Raw genomic sequence first — 22,361 nt, 5'->3', positions numbered from 1 at the left:
TTCACGAAAAACACCCGTCTAGCTGAATTCACTGTGAAAAATTTCCCCCACTCTATATCTGTGCCTAAATCAAAACGCGGATTCCATGAACAAAGCTTCTTTCTTAGAACTGCACGCCTGTGGAACTCTGTTCTGTCTGCCTGCTTCTCACCGGACTACAACTTGGATGTCTTCAAGTCCAATGTTAACAAATTCCTAATGAACCGCCCCCTTAAGTAAACACTTCATCAAATCTCCACACTAACGTAATGTACTTGCAATAACCCTTATCCCTGAGTGGCTTCCGGGCCTTGATAAGTGGTGATCACTGTGTAAAAAAAAAAAAAATATTATTGAAGAATGAAATTATATAAAAAAAAAAAAGGAAAATTGTATATTATTGAATTATTTCATTTGTATTTTTATGAAGATTTTTTTTTTTTTTTTTTAATTTCAGCTACCAGATTATCCGAATCTGATGATTGCAATCTTTGTTGAGAGTGCCGTTCCATTCATTGAAGAATTCTTTCAGAAAGTCTACCAATTGAATTATCCGACTTCTAACATCGACTTGTTCATTCACAACTCTGTAAGTTCTATCCTAAACTCGTCTCTGGTGTTACCAGATCAGATTGTCCGAAGATATTGGCTTTTTGACTAAAACGCATCGAATGTTATTGTTTTATTTTCCTTTCACTTTACAAAACTCAATCATGTTCTGCAAAAACAAAAACATTTTTTTCTCTCCAAAACAACCAAACTAAACACCATGAAGAAAGAACTTGAAGAATAAAAACCTTTGCCAAAATGATTGAACTCGAAAACTGTGAATATACTTTAAAACAACGCCGTGAATAAATATTCCCGAGGACTAAAAGACAAAATAAAGGAAGCAAGAGTTATGAAATTGCTGAAAATATTCCTTAGATCCATTTTCTATTCTCCTAAATTAATTATTTGGATTGAACCTGTTACAAATTATTTACTGTAATGCTATACATAATTAATTCAGGCTTCGTACAAACTTAAAAAGTCCTTGAATTTTGGCTTTTGCCTTGAAAAGGCCTTATTTCTATTATTATCTTGAAAATGATATTCGCCATTCAAGAGTCCTATCTGCGCAATGAAAGCTTTTTTTTCTTTTATTTCTCACTTTTTCTGCTCTCATTTAAAATTTTAGTTTTTTGGTGAGGGATGGGGGGGGAGTAGTGGTGACTGCTATAAATAGAAATGACTCCCTCCCTCTAAAAAAAAAAAATCTTTCCTTGCCCAGACTCCTAGGGCAAATACCCCCCCCCCCACCAAAAAAATAGTGATAACTGAAAACGAGTCTGGCTAGACCGAAAAAAAATAAACACAAGACGGTTGGAAATTTAAAAGCCGTAAAAGGGGATTAATATATGAAATGAGGAAAAAAAGTATTTAAAAATACTTTAAAAAAAAAAAAAAAAAAAAAAAAAACACTAAAAAAAAATGATGCAGTTGGGTTGCAAGGTAACATTTATTTGTTGTATATATGACTTTTTGACCATTTTTTTTTTTTTTTTTTTTTTTTTAATCGCTGTAGATTGTAAAAGAAATCACAAATTTTGTTTTAAAAAAACTTGAATTTTGTCTGGAGATGTCCTTGAAAAACTTTAAAAAGCCTTGAAGTCTTTGAAAAGTCCTTGAAAATTGACAGTAAAAATCTGTGCAAACCCCGTAATAATAATAACAATCTGTTTTTTTTTTTACTTATTGCAGGTGAGTTTTCACACGAAAGATGTTGAGATATTTGTTGCTTCCATACAGGGCAAATACAAATCTATACATACGTTGGATGTAACCGATAATGTTGATGAAGTTTCGGCAAGGAATTGGGCAATGTATGTATATATATATATTTTTTCTTTCACTTCTATCAATATCTCAATAGCTTAGTGATGTAGAATAAAAATTAATGCTTACCGGCATAAGAACTGTTATGTGGTTGACAGGAAAAGTCTTGCTTAAGGATGGACAGAGCACTAATTGATACAATACCCCACCTCCTCCCTAGCATTTTTAACATGACTCTAGCCATCATTTGTAAGTTCTTTGTTAGCTTCTCACTTGCAAATTTTGGCTGAGCTGGCAATGATCTCTGCTTTGACAAGATAATGATCTCAGTCTTTAGGATCCATGCATCCTGGTCACAGCACCATATTGAATTTAGTAGTTTGTACTCAGCTGTTTGATCAGTTGAGCGAGAACATAATAGATCAGAAGTCTTGAAGTTGGTTTATAAGCAGGCTGAGATACTCCATTATGCTTAGGTGGGCAGATTAGTTCTTTGAGTTTTGATTGATTGCAACTGAGTAAATATTCTACTACATTCAGCATCATATTGTATGAATTCAAAGATTCAGTTTTTGGCATTGGTTTTTCTAGTCAGAATTCTTTCTAGAAAGACATTGGGATTACAGGAGGGACCACATGAAGGTTGCCAACATCCTAAATGAAATTGATTTTTGTGGAATGAACTCAAAGAACTAATCTGCCCACCTAAGCATAATGGAGTATCGCATCCTGCTTATAAACTAACTTCAAGACTTCTGATCTATTATGTTCATTATTCCCATGGCAGGTGCTCGTCTGAACTCCAATCTCTGGTCCCCCCTCGCCAATCTTCCACGAAAAACACCCGTCTAGCTGAATCCACTGTGAAAAATTTCCCCCACTCTTTATCTGTGCCTAAATCAAAATGTGGATTCCATGAACAAAGCTTCTTTCTTAGAACTGCACGCCTGTGGAACTCTGTTCCGTCTGCCTGCTTCCCACCTGAATACAACTTGGATGTCTTCAAGTCCAACGTTAACAAATTCCTAATGAAGCGCCCCCTTAAGTAAACACTTCATCAAATCTCCACACTAACGTACTGTACTTGCAATAACCCTTATCCCTGAGTGGCTTCCGGGCCTTGATAAGTGGTGACCACCTTGTAAAAAAAAAAAAAAAAAAAAAACTGGATTCAAAATTGGAATACCAAGGTCATCAGTCCATGTCATTAAACACTAGATGACCATCTCCTCCTATTAATATTGCTTGATTTAATGCATTTTTTTTTTTTTTTTCTGTCAACTAAATAGCAATTTTAACCTGTTATCAATTTGATTCTAAGAAAGAAATGGTTCTTCTTTCCAATTGTAGCGAAATTCAAAAATTGAAATTTTGAATTTCTAGTAAAACACATGGTATCTACTAACTTATGTCGCAGTAATGAACATATCCAAAAATTATGAAAAACAATGACGGTAGAAAATTAATTATAAATGAAAACAGTTTTCAGATACAATTAGCAGAAAATTAAGTTTTGTTAAATTCGCCGAAGATTCACCTCCCTTTTGTTACAATTAGAATTCTCCAATTTTTTTTGCAAAACTCAATTTTTGCTAATTGTTTTCTAAAACTAATTACATTACTAATTTTTTACCTTATCTTTTTTTTTTTTTTTGTCATTTTTGGATATTTTCATTACTGCGACATGACAATTCAGTAGATACCATTGGTTTCACTTGAAATTCAATATTTGATTTTTTTCAAATTTCGTACAACAACGAAAGAGAACTGAAATGTTTCAGATGTGTCTGTTTAAAATTAAGCATGACAGACTGACAGACAGAGCCTTTTATAGAGATATGTGGATTCCTCTAAAATAAGGTGCATCTATTCTGCACTGGTAATAAATTATAAAAGCTTAAAAATTCTCCAGATAAACTTTTCAAGTGGTCTAGATAAAAAGAACAATTATATTTCTTAAATGATTTAAGGAATTACCTGAACAACACCGTGGGTCTGTTTCCGCTTTCAAGTCTAATGCAAACAAGTTCTTAAATAATCAAACACTACTGATCTCACCATTACCTATCATCACAGTGTTACCTTACTGGTTACCTAACAATCATTAATCTTTATCCTAGAGTGGCCATCAGACCTTGATAATTGGTGCCCCCCCCCACTTAAAAAATTTTTTTTTTTATTTCTTGAAAAAGGATCAACAAATGTTTCACACTCCTATATTTTTTATTGTCACCGAAATCAGTGAAATTGGCCATTTTTTTAATCAAATCGATTGCCTGCTCTTGTTGAGGCTGAAAACAAAGTGGAATGTGCCGCTATTTCAGAAAATGCTATTCAACAGAAAAGGTTACCAAATAACTCCTCGATCCATAGTGCAGAAATTATAGCCATAAACCTGGCTCTAGATATTATCACCAACCAAAACTCCAAGAAATTCATAATATTTGTAGATTCATTATCAGTACTAGAATCATTAAAAAATAAAAAAAAAATAAACAATCCCTTACTCATCAAACTGTTACAAAAGGATCCATTCTATCATGCAACACAAAACTTTCTTCTTCTGTTGGATTCCTAGTCACTATGGTTTCCATGGAAATGAAAAAGCTGATATGGCAGCCAAAAATTACCTAAAACTCCAAATAAACGACATAAAAGTCCCATATATGGATTACAAAGGTTCCATAAACAATTTTCTCACAAAGAAATGGCAAGAAAACTGGAACAATTGCCAAAACAACAAACTCTTCCAAATTATGCCTATACTTAAAAACAAAAAAACTACCAGATCTCAGAAAATCACATAAAGAAGTAATAATCTTATCACGTATCTGGATAGGACACGCATATATGTCACTCCCACATACTAAAAAGTGAAGACCCCTCCCCTAAAATGTAAACTATGTCACGAATCTTATACAGTGAAACACTTTTTACTTGACTGCTATGACCTCACACAAATCCATCAACACTGCTATACAAGGCCACAGACTTTAAAGAACTCTTTGAAAAAGAAAATCCTAAAACCATTCTAAATTTCTTAAAAAGAGCAAATCTTTACCATAAAATATAAATGTCATCAAATAACAAACTAAACCAAAACATTTGCCCGAATATACCCAGTGAAAATCGACTCTGAAAGTATCTAAAAATTTAAATCTTATATACAGCATTAAATGACCCAAAGAAGGTCAACATGCTGGACAAACAAACAAACCTCTAGTTGAGTACTCACCCCAGTGCACTGGGAGGATGCTTCACATGCTTCCCTGCAGTAACTTAGTCCATGATACTTTGCCGTCTGCATTGCACTGTAGAGAACCTACCTAAAGATAATATTTCAAACTGAATTAAACCAATGACCACCTAGTTTTTAGTAGGAAGATTCTGACCATTTTAACAAAACAAAAATCTATTATTACCAACCACCACCACCACCACTTTTAAAGTATAAGTGAAATTTCTCAAAACTGAAAAAAAAAAATGTATGATTTTATTTTTAATTTAAAATGTCTGACAGACCTACTGACCAGTAGACAAAATTCTTTCATAAAAATGTAGACATTAAAAAAAAAATGTATGTTGCCCTCCTAGTCATAATTGTCAGTTATTGCTTTCTCGTCTTTGGCTTTGTCACTAATATTTTTGGTTCTTTTCCAGAATACCCCGTAAATAAAAAAAAAATAAATAAAATTTAAAAAATCTGTATGATGTACATACCCATGACAAAATGGAAATATCATACTCCAAAAATTATGTAAATTGATCAAATGATTTTATTTTTTTATAAATAAAATCATTTTAAAGCAATTAATGGGAATTTGTAGGTATTACAACATAAATCTAGTAACTATGGATTATTGTTGAGTTATCTCTTTTGTTTTTAAAAATTCTTTTCAAAATGGCAGGTGAGATAGATACTCATAAAATTTGATTTTCATATTTAAAAATAAAACTACTTGATCAATTTACATGATTTTTGGAGCATGAAATTTTCATTTTGTCACTAGGTATCTACATCATACAGATACTTTATTTTCGTTTTAATTTAAGACTGGACAAGAACCATATTTTTCGTATCGGCATTTATGTTTCATATTTTTTATGCTTTTGTTGAAAAAAAAAATGTAATGAAAGAAATTACTAATGTTAACAATTTCTGTTTTTTCTGTCTAGATTTTTTTGTCTACTAAAACAGGGTGAGAAACTCTTATTTGTAACATTTTTTTTTTCTATTCGACTTTTCAACACCATTTCAACTTCAGATATGAAAAAAACATGAGAATGATATCAAGAATCAATAAATTCTAAACCAAATCAAATCCTTGTAATCTGGAAAAAGATTTACAATGAGATTTGAAGAAATTCACATGTTTTTAGCATCTCTGCTGGCTGCGGGTCTTCTTTCCTAAAAAAAAACATTTTTTTTTTTTTTATTGCTTTACTATTCACATTGGACTTTAACGGATTAAAATATTGGTTATAATCCATTGTTATATCACTCCATATTTTCTCTCTTCCATTCCACTCTGTCTCCCTGTTAAGTTCCCACTGCCCCGTTGGCATCTCCCCTCTTCTGGTCCCTCCCCTGTCTGTATCTCCCTCTCCTGGACCCCTCCCGCTCTGTCTCCCTCGTCTGTATTTCCCTCTCCTGGTCCCTCCCCTCGTCTGTATCTCCCTCTCCTGCTCCCTCCCCACGTCTGTATCTCCCTCTCCTGCTCCCTCCCCTCGTCTGTATTTCCCTCTCCTGGTCCCTCCCCTCGTCTGTATCTCCCTCTCCTGCTCCCTCCCCTCGTCTGTATTTCCCTCTCCTGGTCCCTCCCCTCGTCTGTATCTCCCTCTCCTGCTCCCTCCCCACGTCTGTATCTCCCTCTCCTGCTCCCTCCCCACGTCTGTATCTCCCTCTCCTGCTCCCTCCCCTCGTCTGTATTTCCCTCTCCTGGTCCCTCCCCTCGTCTGTATCTCCCTCTCCTGCTCCCTCCCCACGTCTGTATCTCCCTCTCCTGCTCCCTCCCCTCGTCTGTATCTCCCTCTCCTGCTCCATCCCCCCGTCTGTATCTCCCTCTCCGGGTCCCTCCTCCCGTCTGTGTCTCCCTCTCCGGGTCCCTCCCCCCCCGTCTGTGTCTCCCTCTCCGGGTCCCTCCCCCCGTCTGTGTCTCCCTCTCCGGGTCCCTCCCCCCGTCTGTGTCTCCCTCTCCGGGTCCCTCCCCCCGTCTGTGTCTCCCTCTCTGGGTCCCTCCTCCCGTCTGTGTCTCCCTCTCCGGGTCCCTCCCCCCGTCTGTGTCTCCCTCTCCGGGTCCCTCCTCCCGTCTGTGTCTCCCTCTCCGGGTCCCTCCTCCCGTCTGTGTCTCCCTCTCCGGGTCCCTCCTCCCGTCTGTGTCTCCCTCTCCTGTTCCCTCCTCCCGTCTGTGTCTCCCTCTCCTGTTCCCTCCCCCCGTCTGTGTCTCCCTCTCCTGTTCCCTCCCCCCGTCTGTGTCTCCCTCTCCTGTTCCCTCCCCCGTCTGTGTCTCCCTCTCCTGTTCCCTCCCCCCGTCTGTGTCTCCCTCTCCTGTTCCCTCCCCCCGTCTGTGTCTCCCTCTCCTGTTCCCTCCCCCCGTCTGTGTCTCCCTCTCCTGTTCCCTCCCCCCGTCTGTGTCTCCCTCTCCTGTTCCCTCCCCCCGTCTTTGTCTCCCTCTCCTGTTCCCTCCCCCCGTCCGCGTCTGTCTCTTCTGTGCCTCCTTTCTATTGTATTTTCATTTTCTTTTTTTTTTCTTCAACACAAAATTTTAAATTTTAGCTTTTATAAATCATTATATAGTTTAAACGTTGGTTGCACTTGTTACATTTGGTAAACGTTAAATTTTTCTTTTTGTTTTAAATCGTTAATCTACAAAAAATATACTCGTTTTAATGAGGTTCTTTTCTTCAACAAACAATAATAAAATATGAATAAAATGAGATATTAGAAATGAATTGCTACAAAACTACCAACAAATTGTTTCGTTTCAAAATTTCTAAACTCCTCCAATACATTTTCTAAACTGAATTATAAAAATGCACTTAGTTTTAACACTTTACTGCAGTTTCACAATTTTCACCCATCATCAGAAGTGGTTCATCATGTATCAAACAAGCTGAGATTGGAAGAGAGGAGTTATCTACCCTTGTTTATTCATTTTTATATTTTATTTTAATTTTTTTATTACTTTGTCTGCGCTCATATAGCAAAGCAAGTATTTTTTATGTCTGTATTTAAGTAAATTTTTTTTTGTTTTAATAAAAATTTTTTTAATAAATTTTTTTTTTAATTCATCATTTGATAAATTTCCTTTCAGCATAATTTAGTTTTAGTTTTTGTACAGAATTCCACCTACATTAAAAAAACAAATCAAAATTAAATTTTATGAGTAACTGGGGAGGGACTGTCTTGCCCACCATTTTGAAAAAAAAAAAAATCTCAATCACGAAAGAAAAAGAAATTTTGGCTGTAAAGTATTTAAAAAAAACTTAGTATGAAAAGGGTCGTACTATCGTGAAAGTGAAATGTAGAACAATGAAACATGTGTAGGACGGGGTAAAAAGAAATAATAGTTTCACGTGAGTGTGTGTTCCCATGGTTGTTGGTCCTGGATATGACCTTAAACTATATTCGATGGTGAGGCCCCAACTTGCGGGCTTTGGGGAGTGTGGAGCCACCCTTTAATTGCGATTGCTCCCAGGTCCACTCTGACCCGGAGTGGTAGTACCTGTTAGGATCCCAACTATGGGTTAAATAGAAACCAACTTGAAAAAAACAAATATATTCTATCAAAAAAATTTTCTTCAAAATCACCTGATTCGGCATTAAATAACCTGGAAAGGGTTGATATGCCGTAAAACAGAAACAACCAACCAACCAACCCATGGTTGATGGGTCCAAAATCAGGTTTATCTTAGAAAGTGATAGAAATAAAATATCCATGTTTATCGTAGTATATTATATATATAATTCAAACACTAACATGTTTTAATATATGGTTAAGTGGCAGTTTTAGTCATTTAGAACTGCTTTAAAGATTCACAGCTCACTCATTTTTCAACCAAATTTCAAACAGTTACTATAGTTTATAGATCACTTTCTCAGCTATATTGTGAAAAAGAAATTTTCAATTTTCGTTCAGTAAAACAAAAGTTATGATGAATTTTCTGGTGTCCAAAATCATAAAAATATGTAAGGAGGTGAGCGACGCTTTTTATGACTGGTTTCCATAGCAATCACGTCGCTTCAGTGACTACTGTTGCTACTAATTCGAAAAGAGAAGTAACAAGTGAAACAGAGAGAATGAAAGCATTAAAGGGAGATAATTTGGGGGGGGGGGATTTTTGAAAGCAGATGAGTGCTGTACATTATTACATATGTGTTTATGGGGCAAAAAGATAAGACTAAAATTAAACAAAGAACAAGTGAATTTATTGGAAACCTGGAAAAATCATGGATTATAATAGAAAACTGCAATCATAAAAAGTAATATGGTTAAGCTTAAACATGGAAAAGTAAAGGACTAGTTGTTAAAACTGAAAAAGAAAAGGACAAGATATTCTAGTAAAAAAAATAAATTTATAACTTAAAATATTGCAGCATTAAGAATTTTTTTCTTAATTCAATTCATAACATTATATAATCAATTCTTAATGCTGCAATATTTTAAGTTATAAATTTATATTTTTTGCTAGAATATCTTGTCCTTTTCTTTTCCAGTTTTAACAACTAGTCCTTTACTTTTCCATGTTTAAGCTTAACCATATTACTTTTCATGCTCGCATTTTTCTGTTGTAATAAGAAATATGCATAAATTAAAATATTATCTTTAAGGATATTTTACAAACGGGCAACACCAGATGGCCTGCTAGTATATATATATATATATAGAGAGAGAGAGAGAGAGAGACGGAAATGTTTTCTATACATCATATCAAGTTTTTTTATTCTGCAAATTTGAACTTAAAATATGAAAGTTCTTTCAAAGCAATTTGAAAATTTAAATTTAATTTATAAAACTACTAGCCTGGGTATCCGGCGTTGCGCAGGTGTTTGTAGGTGTGTTGAGCAAAAAGAAAAAGAAAAAAAGTGGTAGTAGGCAGGCAGTCTCGAACTCGTACCGCGAAGGAGGAAAAGAACGTAAGAAAAATCCTGACATCTTTACGATTGCGACCATCGCCAAACTGGAAGTGGCGAAGGTTTAAAATTAGCGCTAGTCAATCGAAAAGAAGAGATGACTTTCGAAAATATCAGCGAAAAAAGCGACCCCTCCCTGTCGAAAAGTGCCTAGTTGAAGATGAAGGAATTAATATTTTAAGCCAATTTTTCAATATTTGTCGGCTGAAGGGTCGAGCTTCAAAACAATACTGATCTCGTGAAAATCCATCACCTCTGTCGAAAGTTTTAGGCAGACATATATACATACATTTAAACAGACAGGTGAGATTTATATTATAGACTAGTGAGGGTGCCCAGCATTGCCCGGGTGTTTTGAGGTGTGTGTGTGTGTGTGTGTGTGTTGGGGGGGGAGACTAAAACAAAATGGAAACTAAAGAATAAACGAAGTAATAACCTTGTTTGAATATTTAAAAAAAAACATGTTAAACTTGTTAAAAAACATTAAAAAAAAAAAACAAAAAAAAACAGCGAAAAAAGTTTTGGGAGGGAGGTAGGCTCAAACTCGAAGCCTTGAGGTTAATAGTCTGATGACATAGCATGACGCTACGAAGGCAGGGACTTGAGAACAACTGAAAATAAACGTTTAAAAACGCAGGTGGTGTAACATCAACATATAGTTTTCTAGGCCAAACATCACGCCGTAGTAGCAGTAGTAGGGAAATGAATCCACAGCGAATTTTGTAAGATAAAAGTCGCTGAAATAAAAGATATTTACGACGCTGTTTCGTAAATCGTAGATATTATAATCTAAGGAGTATATAAAAAGTTCTACGACATAGTACCCCCCCCCCTCACCCTTGGAGAACTCCCCCCAAAAATGCCGTTGGCAGACATACAGAAAAAATGCACACACACACACAAACATACATTTTGGCTTTTATATATATATAGATGTCTCTGACAGTCTGCCTGTCTCCATATTTTTTTCAAAATGCATCTCCTCCAAGACATCACAAGGTCACAGAGCAATGCGAGATGGATCAAATGATTGTATTTTCATTGTACCGTTCTTTTATGGGGTTTTAGTCAGTAAAAATAGTCGCTAAAAAGGTCAAAATTGAAGGAAAAAAAAAAAAAAAAAAATTGGAATTTGGTGCAAAATGCACAAATATACATTTATATGTTAAAGTTGGTTCATTATTAACTATTTCGTATCCATTTGACGACAACTCAAATGGATATGATGAAGGCTGGAAAGCTATATGTTTTGGTTTTGATTCTAGCTGGTGGTAGGCAAGTTTTTTTTTGTTTTGTTTTTTTATTGACATCACTACTATATATTGGGTCCAATATAATAATCGATAGACAATTGATTCTATAATAATAAATACAAAGTTTGCATAAGTGAAAACCTCATATTCAAATGTATTTAATGCCCGGGCACTGCTGGGTGACCTGCTAGTAAAATGTAAAGTTTCTCTATTTATACACATCATTGTTATTGCATTGTCTTTTCTTTTTTTTCAGTGATGGCTGTATTGAAAAGTCATGTAAATATCTCTTTTCTCTTGATCCAATCGCTCATCTCGATAACCCGGATACTCTGAGATTATTGATTGAACAGAATCGGTAAGTAACAGTCGGTTTCCAAATTTTTCAAGAATCATTTTTTATTGTCATTCATAACGCAAATTTTTAATGTTATCTTAATTTTGCTTGAATCTAAATAAATTATTATATTTGTCTATTGTTTATGCATTTCATTTATTTAATTTTTGATTTAATTTAAAAACATTTTTTTTTCTTTTTCCAGAACAATCCTGGCTCCAATGCTGGCAAGACTGGGCAAATTTTGGAGTAATTTTTGGGGAGCTGTTAGCTCGGATGGCTACTACGCCCGCTCTGAGGATTATTTGGATATTGTTGAAGGTGTACGAAAGTGAGTTTATGTAAATGTTTAATTTATTGTGTGATGCATCCAATGTTGGAAAAAATTAATTTTTAATGAATTATCCTTGGTCCACTGACTTCGTTTAAAATGAAAGAATCTAATTTAATATAAGTTATTACAAATATATATTTTACTCACATTCTAACCCTAACCCCATATACTCCGTAAACCTTTACTGCTGTTATTTACTTTCCCACCACAGGAAGATGTGACACAAGGTTGGAAGTTGGAGAGAGTGAAGTCAGTGCCCCAAAAGAAGGAGCACTCTGGCCTTTTAAAAATTGTCTGGGCACACCTCTCAGCAATCCCCGGTAGGCAGTAAGCAATAAATTTATTTCACCCAAAAGATGGGAGGCAAGATAGGATGGACATCTTAGTACTACCCGGAATGAATGCCTCAGCCTACCAGATGAAAGGTCACTGAAATGACCCAGTTTCCACTAGACTGATTGTCAAGATCTGGACTTTAACTGGCAAGTTTCCGCAAGCACAACCCAATCGCAAATGAATGGCGTGAATTACTGCCCTTCAAGTTCTTACTGCTAATTCCCCACTCTGTAATAAAAATCAATGTGTGTGTATGTGTGCATACTTATGTGTGTGTGTGTGTGTGTGTGTGTGTGTGTGCGCGCGCACACACACACACACACACACATAAGTATGCACATCCGTATAATTCATTTAAAAAAAAAAAGAGTATCACAAAAACAAATAACATTTACATAAAACGCGATACATTCCAGCAGTCGTGCGAGATAGCCTAATGGTAGAGGTTTATGCTTCTGTCCATGGAGTCTCGATTTCGAATCTCGCTAGATTTAGCCACTCTGATGAGTCATAGATGACGAAACATGTGTCAATGGATAATTACGTACTTGTACAGTTTAATCAAGACATTAAAAAATGAAAATATCAAAAAACGGTTATATTGTACGTATCCGTTATGGAACGAAGTCCTCCAAAAAAAAAAAATTTTTTTACTTAATTTCATCAAGTAGTTTTTCTTTTTTACAGAGAAAAACTATTTGTTATGATACCGAGCAAAAGGTTTGATTTTAGTAAGAAAAGCTAGTATTAAAGATGGGGAGGGAGTGTCGGCACTTTAACTGGAGTTATCTCCCATGGTGTGTTCAAAAGATTCCAAGATGGCTGACTTCAATGCACTCTCATAAAAATGTGTTTTTCCACTGTATAAAAAAAAACTACTCGATCAAAGTAAGTGAAATTTTTTTCCGGAGATCTTCAGTCCAAAACGGAGACATACAATATAACCTTTTTTCGATATTTTCATTTTTTAATGTTTTGATTAAACTGTATAATTATATTTTAAAAATAATATGCCACTCCCCATTTGGGGGCACCAAATTGGTCAAAGAGAAAATTATTTCCAACTCACATTTAAGAAAAAATGCACATCCGTATAATTTAAAAAAAAAAAAAAAGTACCGTAAAAACAAATAACATCTAATATATATATACACACACACACACACGCATTCATTACAGTAGAATCATAATTTTGGCTTCAAACAAGCAAAATAAATTTATTTCAAATAAACCGTGACGGAGACTTGTTGAATCAGTGCGTATCGTAAATTCAAACACAATGTGTGTGTTTATACTGTATCGTCATTAATTAGTAAACTTCTGCTAAAAGAACATAATTTAATTTTAGACACAGATTAACTCTCTCGCACCATAGAAAACACCATCTATATCAATTAACGCATACAATCAGTCAATAATTAACGTAACAAAAATATACTCATTTCATTCCATATTTGAATTAAAGCGGACATATTTGTTCCAAAAAGAATATGAATTACATCATATCTTTTTAAATATATTAACGGCTTCATGACGTTATAAAAAAAAAAAAAACTTCTCTTTCATAACACTGTATGAAAACATATTAATGCAAACAAGATTCTATTTTTCTCTTGATTTTTTTATAAATGTCGGCATTACCATTTATTTACATAAATTAATTTGTTTTTAGATTAATAACGGAAAGAGAAATAGGTAGATATGTGATTTGGATGAAGAGACAGAAAAACTGAAAGTGAGAGAAAACAAGAAAAAGGAAAAGTGATATATATATATATATATATATATTAAATTGTGATTTAATGAATTTCAAAAAACTCTCATTGAAATAAAATGAAGTGGTTGAGTTTCATATCAAAGAATTTTTATTATTCTAAGCAAGACAAAGAATACTTTAGAAAATTAATCTCCTTAACCTATAGGGTTTCGATGTCTACCATCTCATCAGAGGAGAGAAAATATTAGCAAATACTTATAAAGGTATGCACCCTATTTGCTAAAGTCAGTGAGACATGGAAAGTCAGTCAAAATAATAAATTAATCAGAAGTCCTGTAGCAGGAGGATTTACACACGCACGCACACATGATTTCTTTATGGATTTTTTTTGTGGTTAATTTTTCCTTATATTTTTATTATTCATTATTCCTGTATTGTCTAAATATTCCTGTTATGTGTTTTGTTTTTTTCAGAGGTGTATGGAATGTCCCTTATATCTCGCAAGCTTACCTTATCCAAGGCCACATTCTACCTGAGCTGAAAAATTCTTACATTAACGGAAAAATGGATCCTGACATGGCTTTCACAAAAACAGTCAGAGAAAAGGTATCTTTTTAATGTATTTGGTTTTCACAATTTCAAAATTTGTTTTCGTATATGAATGTCTTTGTTTTGTATAAAACTAGCATTTCAGCCCGGCGTTGCCCAGGTGTTTGGAAGTGTATGTTGAGGAAAAAAAAAACAAAAAAAAAAAAAACGATCAATTTTTAAAACTGTGACCTCTATTATGACCCCCTTAACATTTATTGTTTTGGGCTCAAATCAAGTTATTAAGTTAGATCCATGTCCAAGGAACCTATATCTAAAATTTCAAGTGTTTAGACCCAAAATTGTCGGAGGAGTTTGGTAGAGTTCTCAAAAGTCAAATCGTTGAACTTTGACCCCTTAACAGACAAATTTCTGTTCGAAAAGGGACCACAAAGATTTTCCCAAATCTCACTACCCTGTATATCAAGTTTCGAGTCTGTAGACTGAAAATTGACAAGAGTTATTGCGTACCGAAACGTACACACACACACGTTCACTTTTATAGATATATAGATTTAAAAAGCGGAAACTTTTTATAATTAAACAAAGTAAAATTGATTTTGTTATAAGATAAAGTTTTTGGTATTTACCCAATTTATGGCACAATCTCCAGCAACTTCGCATCAGCATCCTCTGGTAGATTACATAAGCAGGTAGAAGGTACCGAAGTGATTATCTAATCAGCTGTCACAAGACCAGTTCCGATGAAAATGTGAAATTAAGTCATGAAAATTTTTAACATAAAAAATGTCACCATGAAATCTCCTGTCAAGAATGGTTTTCAAGTGAAAGCCATGTTTAATTTTAGAAGAGTTTCCGATGGGTAGCTAATCTGTCCAAGTCCTGAGACAAAGAATATTGCAACAAACAGAATAGGAAAGAATGCCATATTTTAAATTAATCGTCTGGCAGTCTTTACTTCAGCATCTTCTGACTAGCGGAAGATACCGACAGGAAGTTGTTGGAGATTCGGTCATGAACTAGATAAGTACCAATTTTTTTCCCATTAAAAAAAAAAAAAAATTCAATAACTCCCATCAGCGCTTGTGGAAAAGGCATACTCTCAGTTCCAGACCCGTATCGTAGCAGCGATTGAAGCTGAAGGTGGCTACATTGAATAGATGTCACCTCTACTACACAATCAAGTTATCTGAATTGATTTTATTTTTTTTTCAATAAAAGTTTTAAAATAAAACTGTGGTGTTTTCTTTAGAGTGACATCTATATATATAAAAGCGAAAATGTATGTATGTATGTACGCTTTTCCTTGATGTCCACAAAAGGCTTCTTTCAGAAGCGCTTGCTCGGTTCACAACTTCTTAAAACTGTTTATATCATCTATAAATTGTAATATCTCAGAGTTATCCACGGAGCTCACCTGTCTATTTAATTTTATTGACTTTCAAACGTTAATTATTCGACATTTCCCGCATCGGCACGCGTTACATTTGGTTTTCGGTATAAAAAAAAAAGCGAAACTCGACTCTAATCACAAGCCGAAAGCCAGTTGTCTCAAGAGAGCTAAGTAACGTTTGTTCAATGTCGACTTCGTCATATCAGACTGTAGCTTTCATTTCGCTCCTCCTAATAAACAGGGAGCGGGTTTTTAAAAACAAACAAACTGATTTATTCACCTCATTCAAAACTGTCCTGCACAAAATGCTTACTGCTGAATACCTATCGCCGTCACGTCAATCAAAAACGCGCAGCTGTTTTTTTTTTTTTTTAACACTTTACTATTTTTCAACTGCCCGTCGTGAAGGCTTTGTTTTTTTTTTTTCACGGGCACCTGTTTTTTTTTTTTTTTTTTTTTTTTTCACATTTTCGGGTTTTTTTTCGCATACCCCGAAAAACACCCGGGCAACGCCGGGTACCCCTCGCTAGTCTTCTATAAAAGTTCTTAAATCGATATCTTAAAAAAAAAAAAGAAAAAAAGTCAGCTAAGGGGAATAACTATTATTCTTTCAGAGTTATCATTCCTTAATTGCTTATTTTCTTTTTTTTTTTTTTTTTTTTTTCACAAAGTTTACAAAATTTACCTTTTGTTTCTTTTCATTCTTTTCTTCAAAAGCAAAACAAAGTAATTAATGTATTGATGGAATTGACATTTTTTTTCCTTGCATCTTGTTTCCTCGTGTTTACTTTTAACGTAAACATTAAATACAGGGTGTCCACAAAGTCTGTCTACATAATCTATCTCTTATGTAGCCAGACTTTGTGGACACCCTGTATATGAATAAAGATATGTGTGCGTATCTTACAAACTATGTATGTGTAAGAGTTTCCTGCCTGGAAAACGTGTGTCAACCTGATCTTTCAATCAGACACACCCTGCGACCTAATTACTATCTTCATGTCTTTATCTGAAGCCTCCCATACGTTTGCGATCTTTCAAAAAGTGAGAAGCCGACTTTGTGGCGCTTGATTTTGCTTATTACGTTTCTTTACATATCTTTATTCATATACAGGGTGTCCACAAAGTCTGGCTACATAAGAGATAGATTATGTAGCCAGACTTTGTGGCCACCCTGTATAACAAAAGAAGACATAATTATAGAAGACGGAAATATTTACGAAACAAATTTGAACATAATTCATCCTCTGCAATACTGGTTTTATATTCTATTTTATTTTATTTTTTATTTTTTTCCCACCAGGGTATTTTCATGTTTGTCGACAATCTGAAATCATTTGGACATTTGGTGAATGCTGATCATTTCACGACGAGGCGTAAATATCCAGAACTTTGGCAAATGTACGACAATCCCACTGTAAGTCTGAACTCAGAAAAAACAATTTTCACTCGTATGTTCATCTTCATTGGAAAACTCAATCATGTTCTGCAAAACCTAAAACACCAGTTTTCCTCTATAACACCATGAAAGAATATTCAAAGTTATAAAGAACTTGAAAGTTGAAACTTTTACCAAAATTACTGAACTTGGCATGTGTTGGACAGCTTTAAGAAATTGACTTCCAAACTAACCTATCTCTGCCCAGGTCTTCATTTATCCCCCTTTCACTCAAATGCATTCTTATCGCTTCCCTCAACATTTTCCTTGTTTTTCTTTTGTCGACCAACTTTATTTACTTCTCCGAAAAACTCTCATCCATTATTTTATTATCGTATGTTTTATAAGCTGGTATGTGTTGGACAACTTTAAAAACTCGAAACTAACCTATCTCTGGCTAGGTCTTTATCTATCCCTCTTTCACTTAAATCCGTTTGTATCGTTTCTCTCCTACGTTTCTCTTGGCTGGCTTCTTCCACTAACTGGTCCTGCCACCTCAACTGTTCTACTTTTACTAGCCCAAGGACTCTCAATTGCTATTTATCAGATCAGGCTGTCAGAAGATACCAACTTTCTGACTTGAAATGCATCAAATATTAATGGGTTTTTTTTCCTGTCTCTTTGGAAAACTCAGTCATGTTCTGCAAAGCCAAAAACAACAGTTTTCCTCTATGACATGAAAGAATATTTGAAGTATAAAAACTTGATGGGATTCTGTATTAAATCATCCAAAAAGGGTTGATATGCCATAAAACAACACGACCAGGAACATTCATCCGTTTTTTTGTCTTTACAATTTATCTTTCACGTTCAGTTTAACATCCGTTTTACGTGCTGGCATGTGTTGGAAAGCTTTTAAAATTCTAAACTAACCTATCTCTGGCCAGACGTTTATTTATCCTTTTTTTTTTTTTTTTTTTTTTTTTTTTTCACTCAAATCCATCTTTATCAGACCCTCTTAAATTTTTCTTGGCTAGCTTCCTTTGCTAACTGATCCTACTGGCTCAACTATTCTACATCTATTAACCCAAGCATTTTCATCCATTCTTTCAATGTGACCAAACCAACAAAGCCTCCTGTTCTGTACACCTCTCTCTATACTGTCAAAATTTAATTTTTCTCTGAGGTTATCAGATCTAAGGCCAGCTTTAAGACTTGCGTTACACATCTATTTTATTATTCTTGTATTATTTCTCTCTATGCAAGATATATCCTTAACTTTTATTGGCCAAAGGACATGACTAGCTAGTCAAAATCAAATATTGATTTCTCAGATACAATGCTGCATGGGTCTGACCTAAAAAAAATCAAACAAATTTAATTTTCATATCTGTGATTGGATCTATATATATATATATATATATATATATATATATATATAAACATAAACATTCTCTGTATATAGAAGTCATGGTATAATTATGTTCTAATGTTGATTCTCATTACGTCACCAAAGTTAAACGTTATTGAACGTAGTCAGTATCAGATACGGAGGTGACGATGGCTTAATGGTTAATGACATGGACTGACAACCTGGGTGTGCTAATGTTCGGATCCAGTTGATTCCACATAAACACTTTCACTTAGGATATTGGCAACCTTCACATTGCCCCCTCTCTTAGCTACCCGATGACCATCTAGAAAGGATTCTGACCAGAAAGATATTGAATGGAAACCAATCATAGCAATAGAATCATCGGATTTGTTCGATATAAATCGACCAGATGGAGAATGCTACTCACTGTATATAGGTGGTGTCACTCTGCAATAGCTAACATCCTCATCTCTCCTGACTGGAGACAGCTTGTGAATTTAATATTTCCGAGAAACTTCCTCAGTTTGTTGTAAGTAAATGTATGTTACATAGAAGCCAGCAGCTGACAATTCTGGGGCTCAGAATTGGGTTATTTCTGAGTCTAATATCTGACGTATGTTTGAGAATGAAATGACTCATGAAAGGCGCAGGTAAAATTTTTTGAGTCTTTTACAACTCGGAATAGAGATTTTACGCAAAAAATTGTCGAAGAAATCCTTTATTTGCAGAATCTGAATGCAGTTTTGTCTTTTTAAAAAAAGAAATGTTGACAGCCATGTTTTTTATATATTCATTTGCTTAGTTACACCCTCCCCTTCACTTTTTCGTATTCCAGGAATCGATCTTAAAGATTTCTATGGGATGACTAGATCGATAGATTGAAATGGCTGTGGTCCAAATATTTTTGTATTTTATTTAATAGATGTCCTTTTTTTTTTTTTTTTTTTAATCAATTTCACTTGTTTTTGACTTTTACCTTGACATACAAACATACATATATACACACAACTGCCCTTTATATAACAGATGTCGTCTTTTTTTTTTTTTTTTTTAAAATAAATTTCAGGATTGGGAGGAACGCTACATTCACGAAAACTATTCTCAAGTTCTCCAAGAAGACGCAGTGGCCGTACAGGTATGAAAAATCAATTTATTCTTTTTTTGATAGTATGGACTGCCATGCCATGGATTTGTGGAATAGGTCGACAAACTTGGTTAGAACAGGGCAGAGAAGGGAGAAGAAGTGAAGAAATATTTTTTTTTTTAGACCATGATAAGGTAAAGCTGTAACAATTCCCCACTAATACAGCATTGAGAAGCTTCACGAGAATCTATTCACCAAATGGCAATACAGCAGCCCCAGTACTTTGCACCTGCTGATAGGATGGCCTCCTTAGTGGTTAGTCCAAGGTTCAGGTCCCTGACTATCAGGCGAATAACGTTAGCCCAGTAAAACGTTTATCTCCTGCACCCTTATTAGTGACATGGTTACAAGGATAGAAATAGAAACAGAAAAATCTTTTACATTATCTGTTGACTGCTGACACAAAAATGCTGCTAACCTACCTTATTACTGTTTTTTAGCCAAAATTATAATATATTAAAATTCTGTTACTGTTCATGTACCAATAAAATCAAAGTCAAAATTAACTGACTCAATTTTTTATTTATTTATTTATTTTTTTACATGGAGGTCACCACTTAAGGCCCAGAAGCCACTCAGGGATAAGGGTTATTGTGTGTACAGTTATGGGATAGTATCGTAGTAATTGTTAGTATAGGAGATTTAATAAAGTGTCTTACTTAAGGGGGCGATTCATCAAGAATTTGTTTATGTTGGACTTGAAGACATCCATGTTGTAGTCAGGTGAGAAACGGGCAAACGGAAGAGAGTTCCACAGGCGTGCACTTCTAAGAAAGAAGCTTTGTTCATGGAATCTACGTTTTGATTTAGGCACAGATAAAGAGTGGGGAAAATTACTGACAGTGGTTTCAGCTAGACGGGTGTTTTTCGTGAAAGATTGGCGAGGGGGGGGGGACAGAGATAGGAGCTCGATTATTTAAGTTTTATGATTTTCAGTTTTTATACTTGAGAATTCATATCAAGACAAAATATGAGATGAGAACATCATATTGTGTATTTTCTTATGCGCTACAATTGTTTCATAATCATTCGGACAATTTTAGATATATCATTTAAAAATATTTCAAAATAGCTACTCTTCAGACGGCAAAATACACTATTTATACATATATGAATATACTCATAATTTCTATTTTAAGAGAACAAACAAATGAACCTACCTCCACTCCACTCTCATATTTTGTTTTTGTTTTTTTTTTATTTTCCGATAGACTTGGAATTTAGTAATCGCCCCATTTTAGTATTTAAATGAAATTTCAACCAATTACCTATTTTGATATTAATTAATCCTCTGTATATTTTTTTTATTTTAGTAATTATTTTTCTTTCCCAAATTATTTATTTAATTTATTTCCTAGATATTAAACTACGCCTACAAATTCTAGTTTCTATTTAGATGTTCCAACTACATCCTCCTCAATCTACAATAGTTTTGTATCAACTTTGTTTACATTCAATGATCTAATAATTGATTTTGCTTACCATTTAATTTCTTAAGTAACTGTAATTAAAAGATTAATTTAAATCGTATTAAAATTTCTCTTCATCCCATACTTGTTATGTCGATGTAAATTTCAAATTTAACTTTTTTATTTTTTATCCTTACCTAAGTATTTTATTTTAATTCTTTCATCTTCCTCTTCATTCGGGTTCTGGATATGACCTTAAACTATATCCAGTGGTGAGGCCCCAGCTTGCGGGCTTTGGGGAGTGTGGAGCCACCCTTTAATTACCATTGCTCCCAGGTCCACTCTGACACGGAGTGGTAGTACCTGTTAGGGTCCCAACTATGGGTTAAATAGAAACCGACTTGAAAACAACAAATATATTCTATTAAAAAAATTTTTCTTCAAAATGTTTGGATTCGGCATTAAATAACCTGAAAAGGGGTTGATATGCCATAAAACAAAAACAACCAACCAATCCGCTTCATTCGTAAAATCTTTACGTTCTAAGGGAGATAACTCTGTTTATTAAAATTTTAATCAATTTGCCGTTTCAGTCAAGTTGGCTTTTTTTACTTTCTATCTTTTCATTCTTCATATCTACCATGGACAATTGCTGCAGCATCAATTAATCTTTGTGACGTTACATTTATTGTGGGGTGAATGTCAGATTATACTTTTCTTATACGTTGGTTTGATTTAAAAAATTTTTTTTTTCACTGCTTCTTATCCGCTCCATATTTTGTATGGTGTAACGTTATTAAAACGAAAACTACTATTTCTCCTAATCAGGTTATCGCTATTGAAGTTTCTTTTTTTTTTTCCAAGGTAGTCACCACTTATCAAGGCCCGGAAGCCACTCAAGGATAAGGGTTATTGCATGTACAGTAATCAATGGGATAGTATCGTAGTAATCGTTAGTATTGGAGATTTGATAAAGTGTCTTACTTAAGGGGGCGGTTCATCAGGAATTTGTTTGTGTTGGACTTGAAGACATTCAAGTTGTAGTCAGGTGGGAAACAGGCAAACGGAAGAGAGTTCCACAGGCGCACAGTTCTAAGAAAGAAGCTTTGTTCATGGAATGTACCTTTTGATTTAGGCACAGATAAAGAGTGGGGAAAATTACTAACAGTGGTTTAAGGTAGTCGGGTGTTTATCGTGAAAGATTG

The 22,361-nt window shown here is 34.6% G+C and overlaps 1 protein-coding gene across 1 annotated transcript in view; it reads left to right on the top strand.

The window, feature by feature from the left end:
• LOC145246869 (multifunctional procollagen lysine hydroxylase and glycosyltransferase LH3-like) overlaps nucleotides 1-22,361 on the top strand; it is a 111,573-nt gene that overhangs the window by 80,737 nt on the left and 8,475 nt on the right. Inside the window, exons 10-16 of the mRNA XM_080108731.1 lie at nucleotides 437-568; nucleotides 1,723-1,844; nucleotides 11,441-11,542; nucleotides 11,727-11,852; nucleotides 14,382-14,514; nucleotides 17,154-17,267; nucleotides 19,670-19,738. Of these exons, the coding sequence (XP_079964857.1) occupies nucleotides 437-568; nucleotides 1,723-1,844; nucleotides 11,441-11,542; nucleotides 11,727-11,852; nucleotides 14,382-14,514; nucleotides 17,154-17,267; nucleotides 19,670-19,738 (798 nt within the window). The remainder of the gene's footprint in view (nucleotides 1-436; nucleotides 569-1,722; nucleotides 1,845-11,440; nucleotides 11,543-11,726; nucleotides 11,853-14,381; nucleotides 14,515-17,153; nucleotides 17,268-19,669; nucleotides 19,739-22,361) is intronic.

The sequence above is a fragment of the Euprymna scolopes genome, chromosome 24 (genome assembly GCF_053919585.1).
Source record: "Euprymna scolopes isolate OS-2025 chromosome 24, ASM5391958v1, whole genome shotgun sequence".
Classification (NCBI taxonomy): Eukaryota; Metazoa; Mollusca; class Cephalopoda; order Sepiida; family Sepiolidae; genus Euprymna; species Euprymna scolopes.
This window is presented reverse-complemented; position numbering and strand designations above follow the sequence as displayed.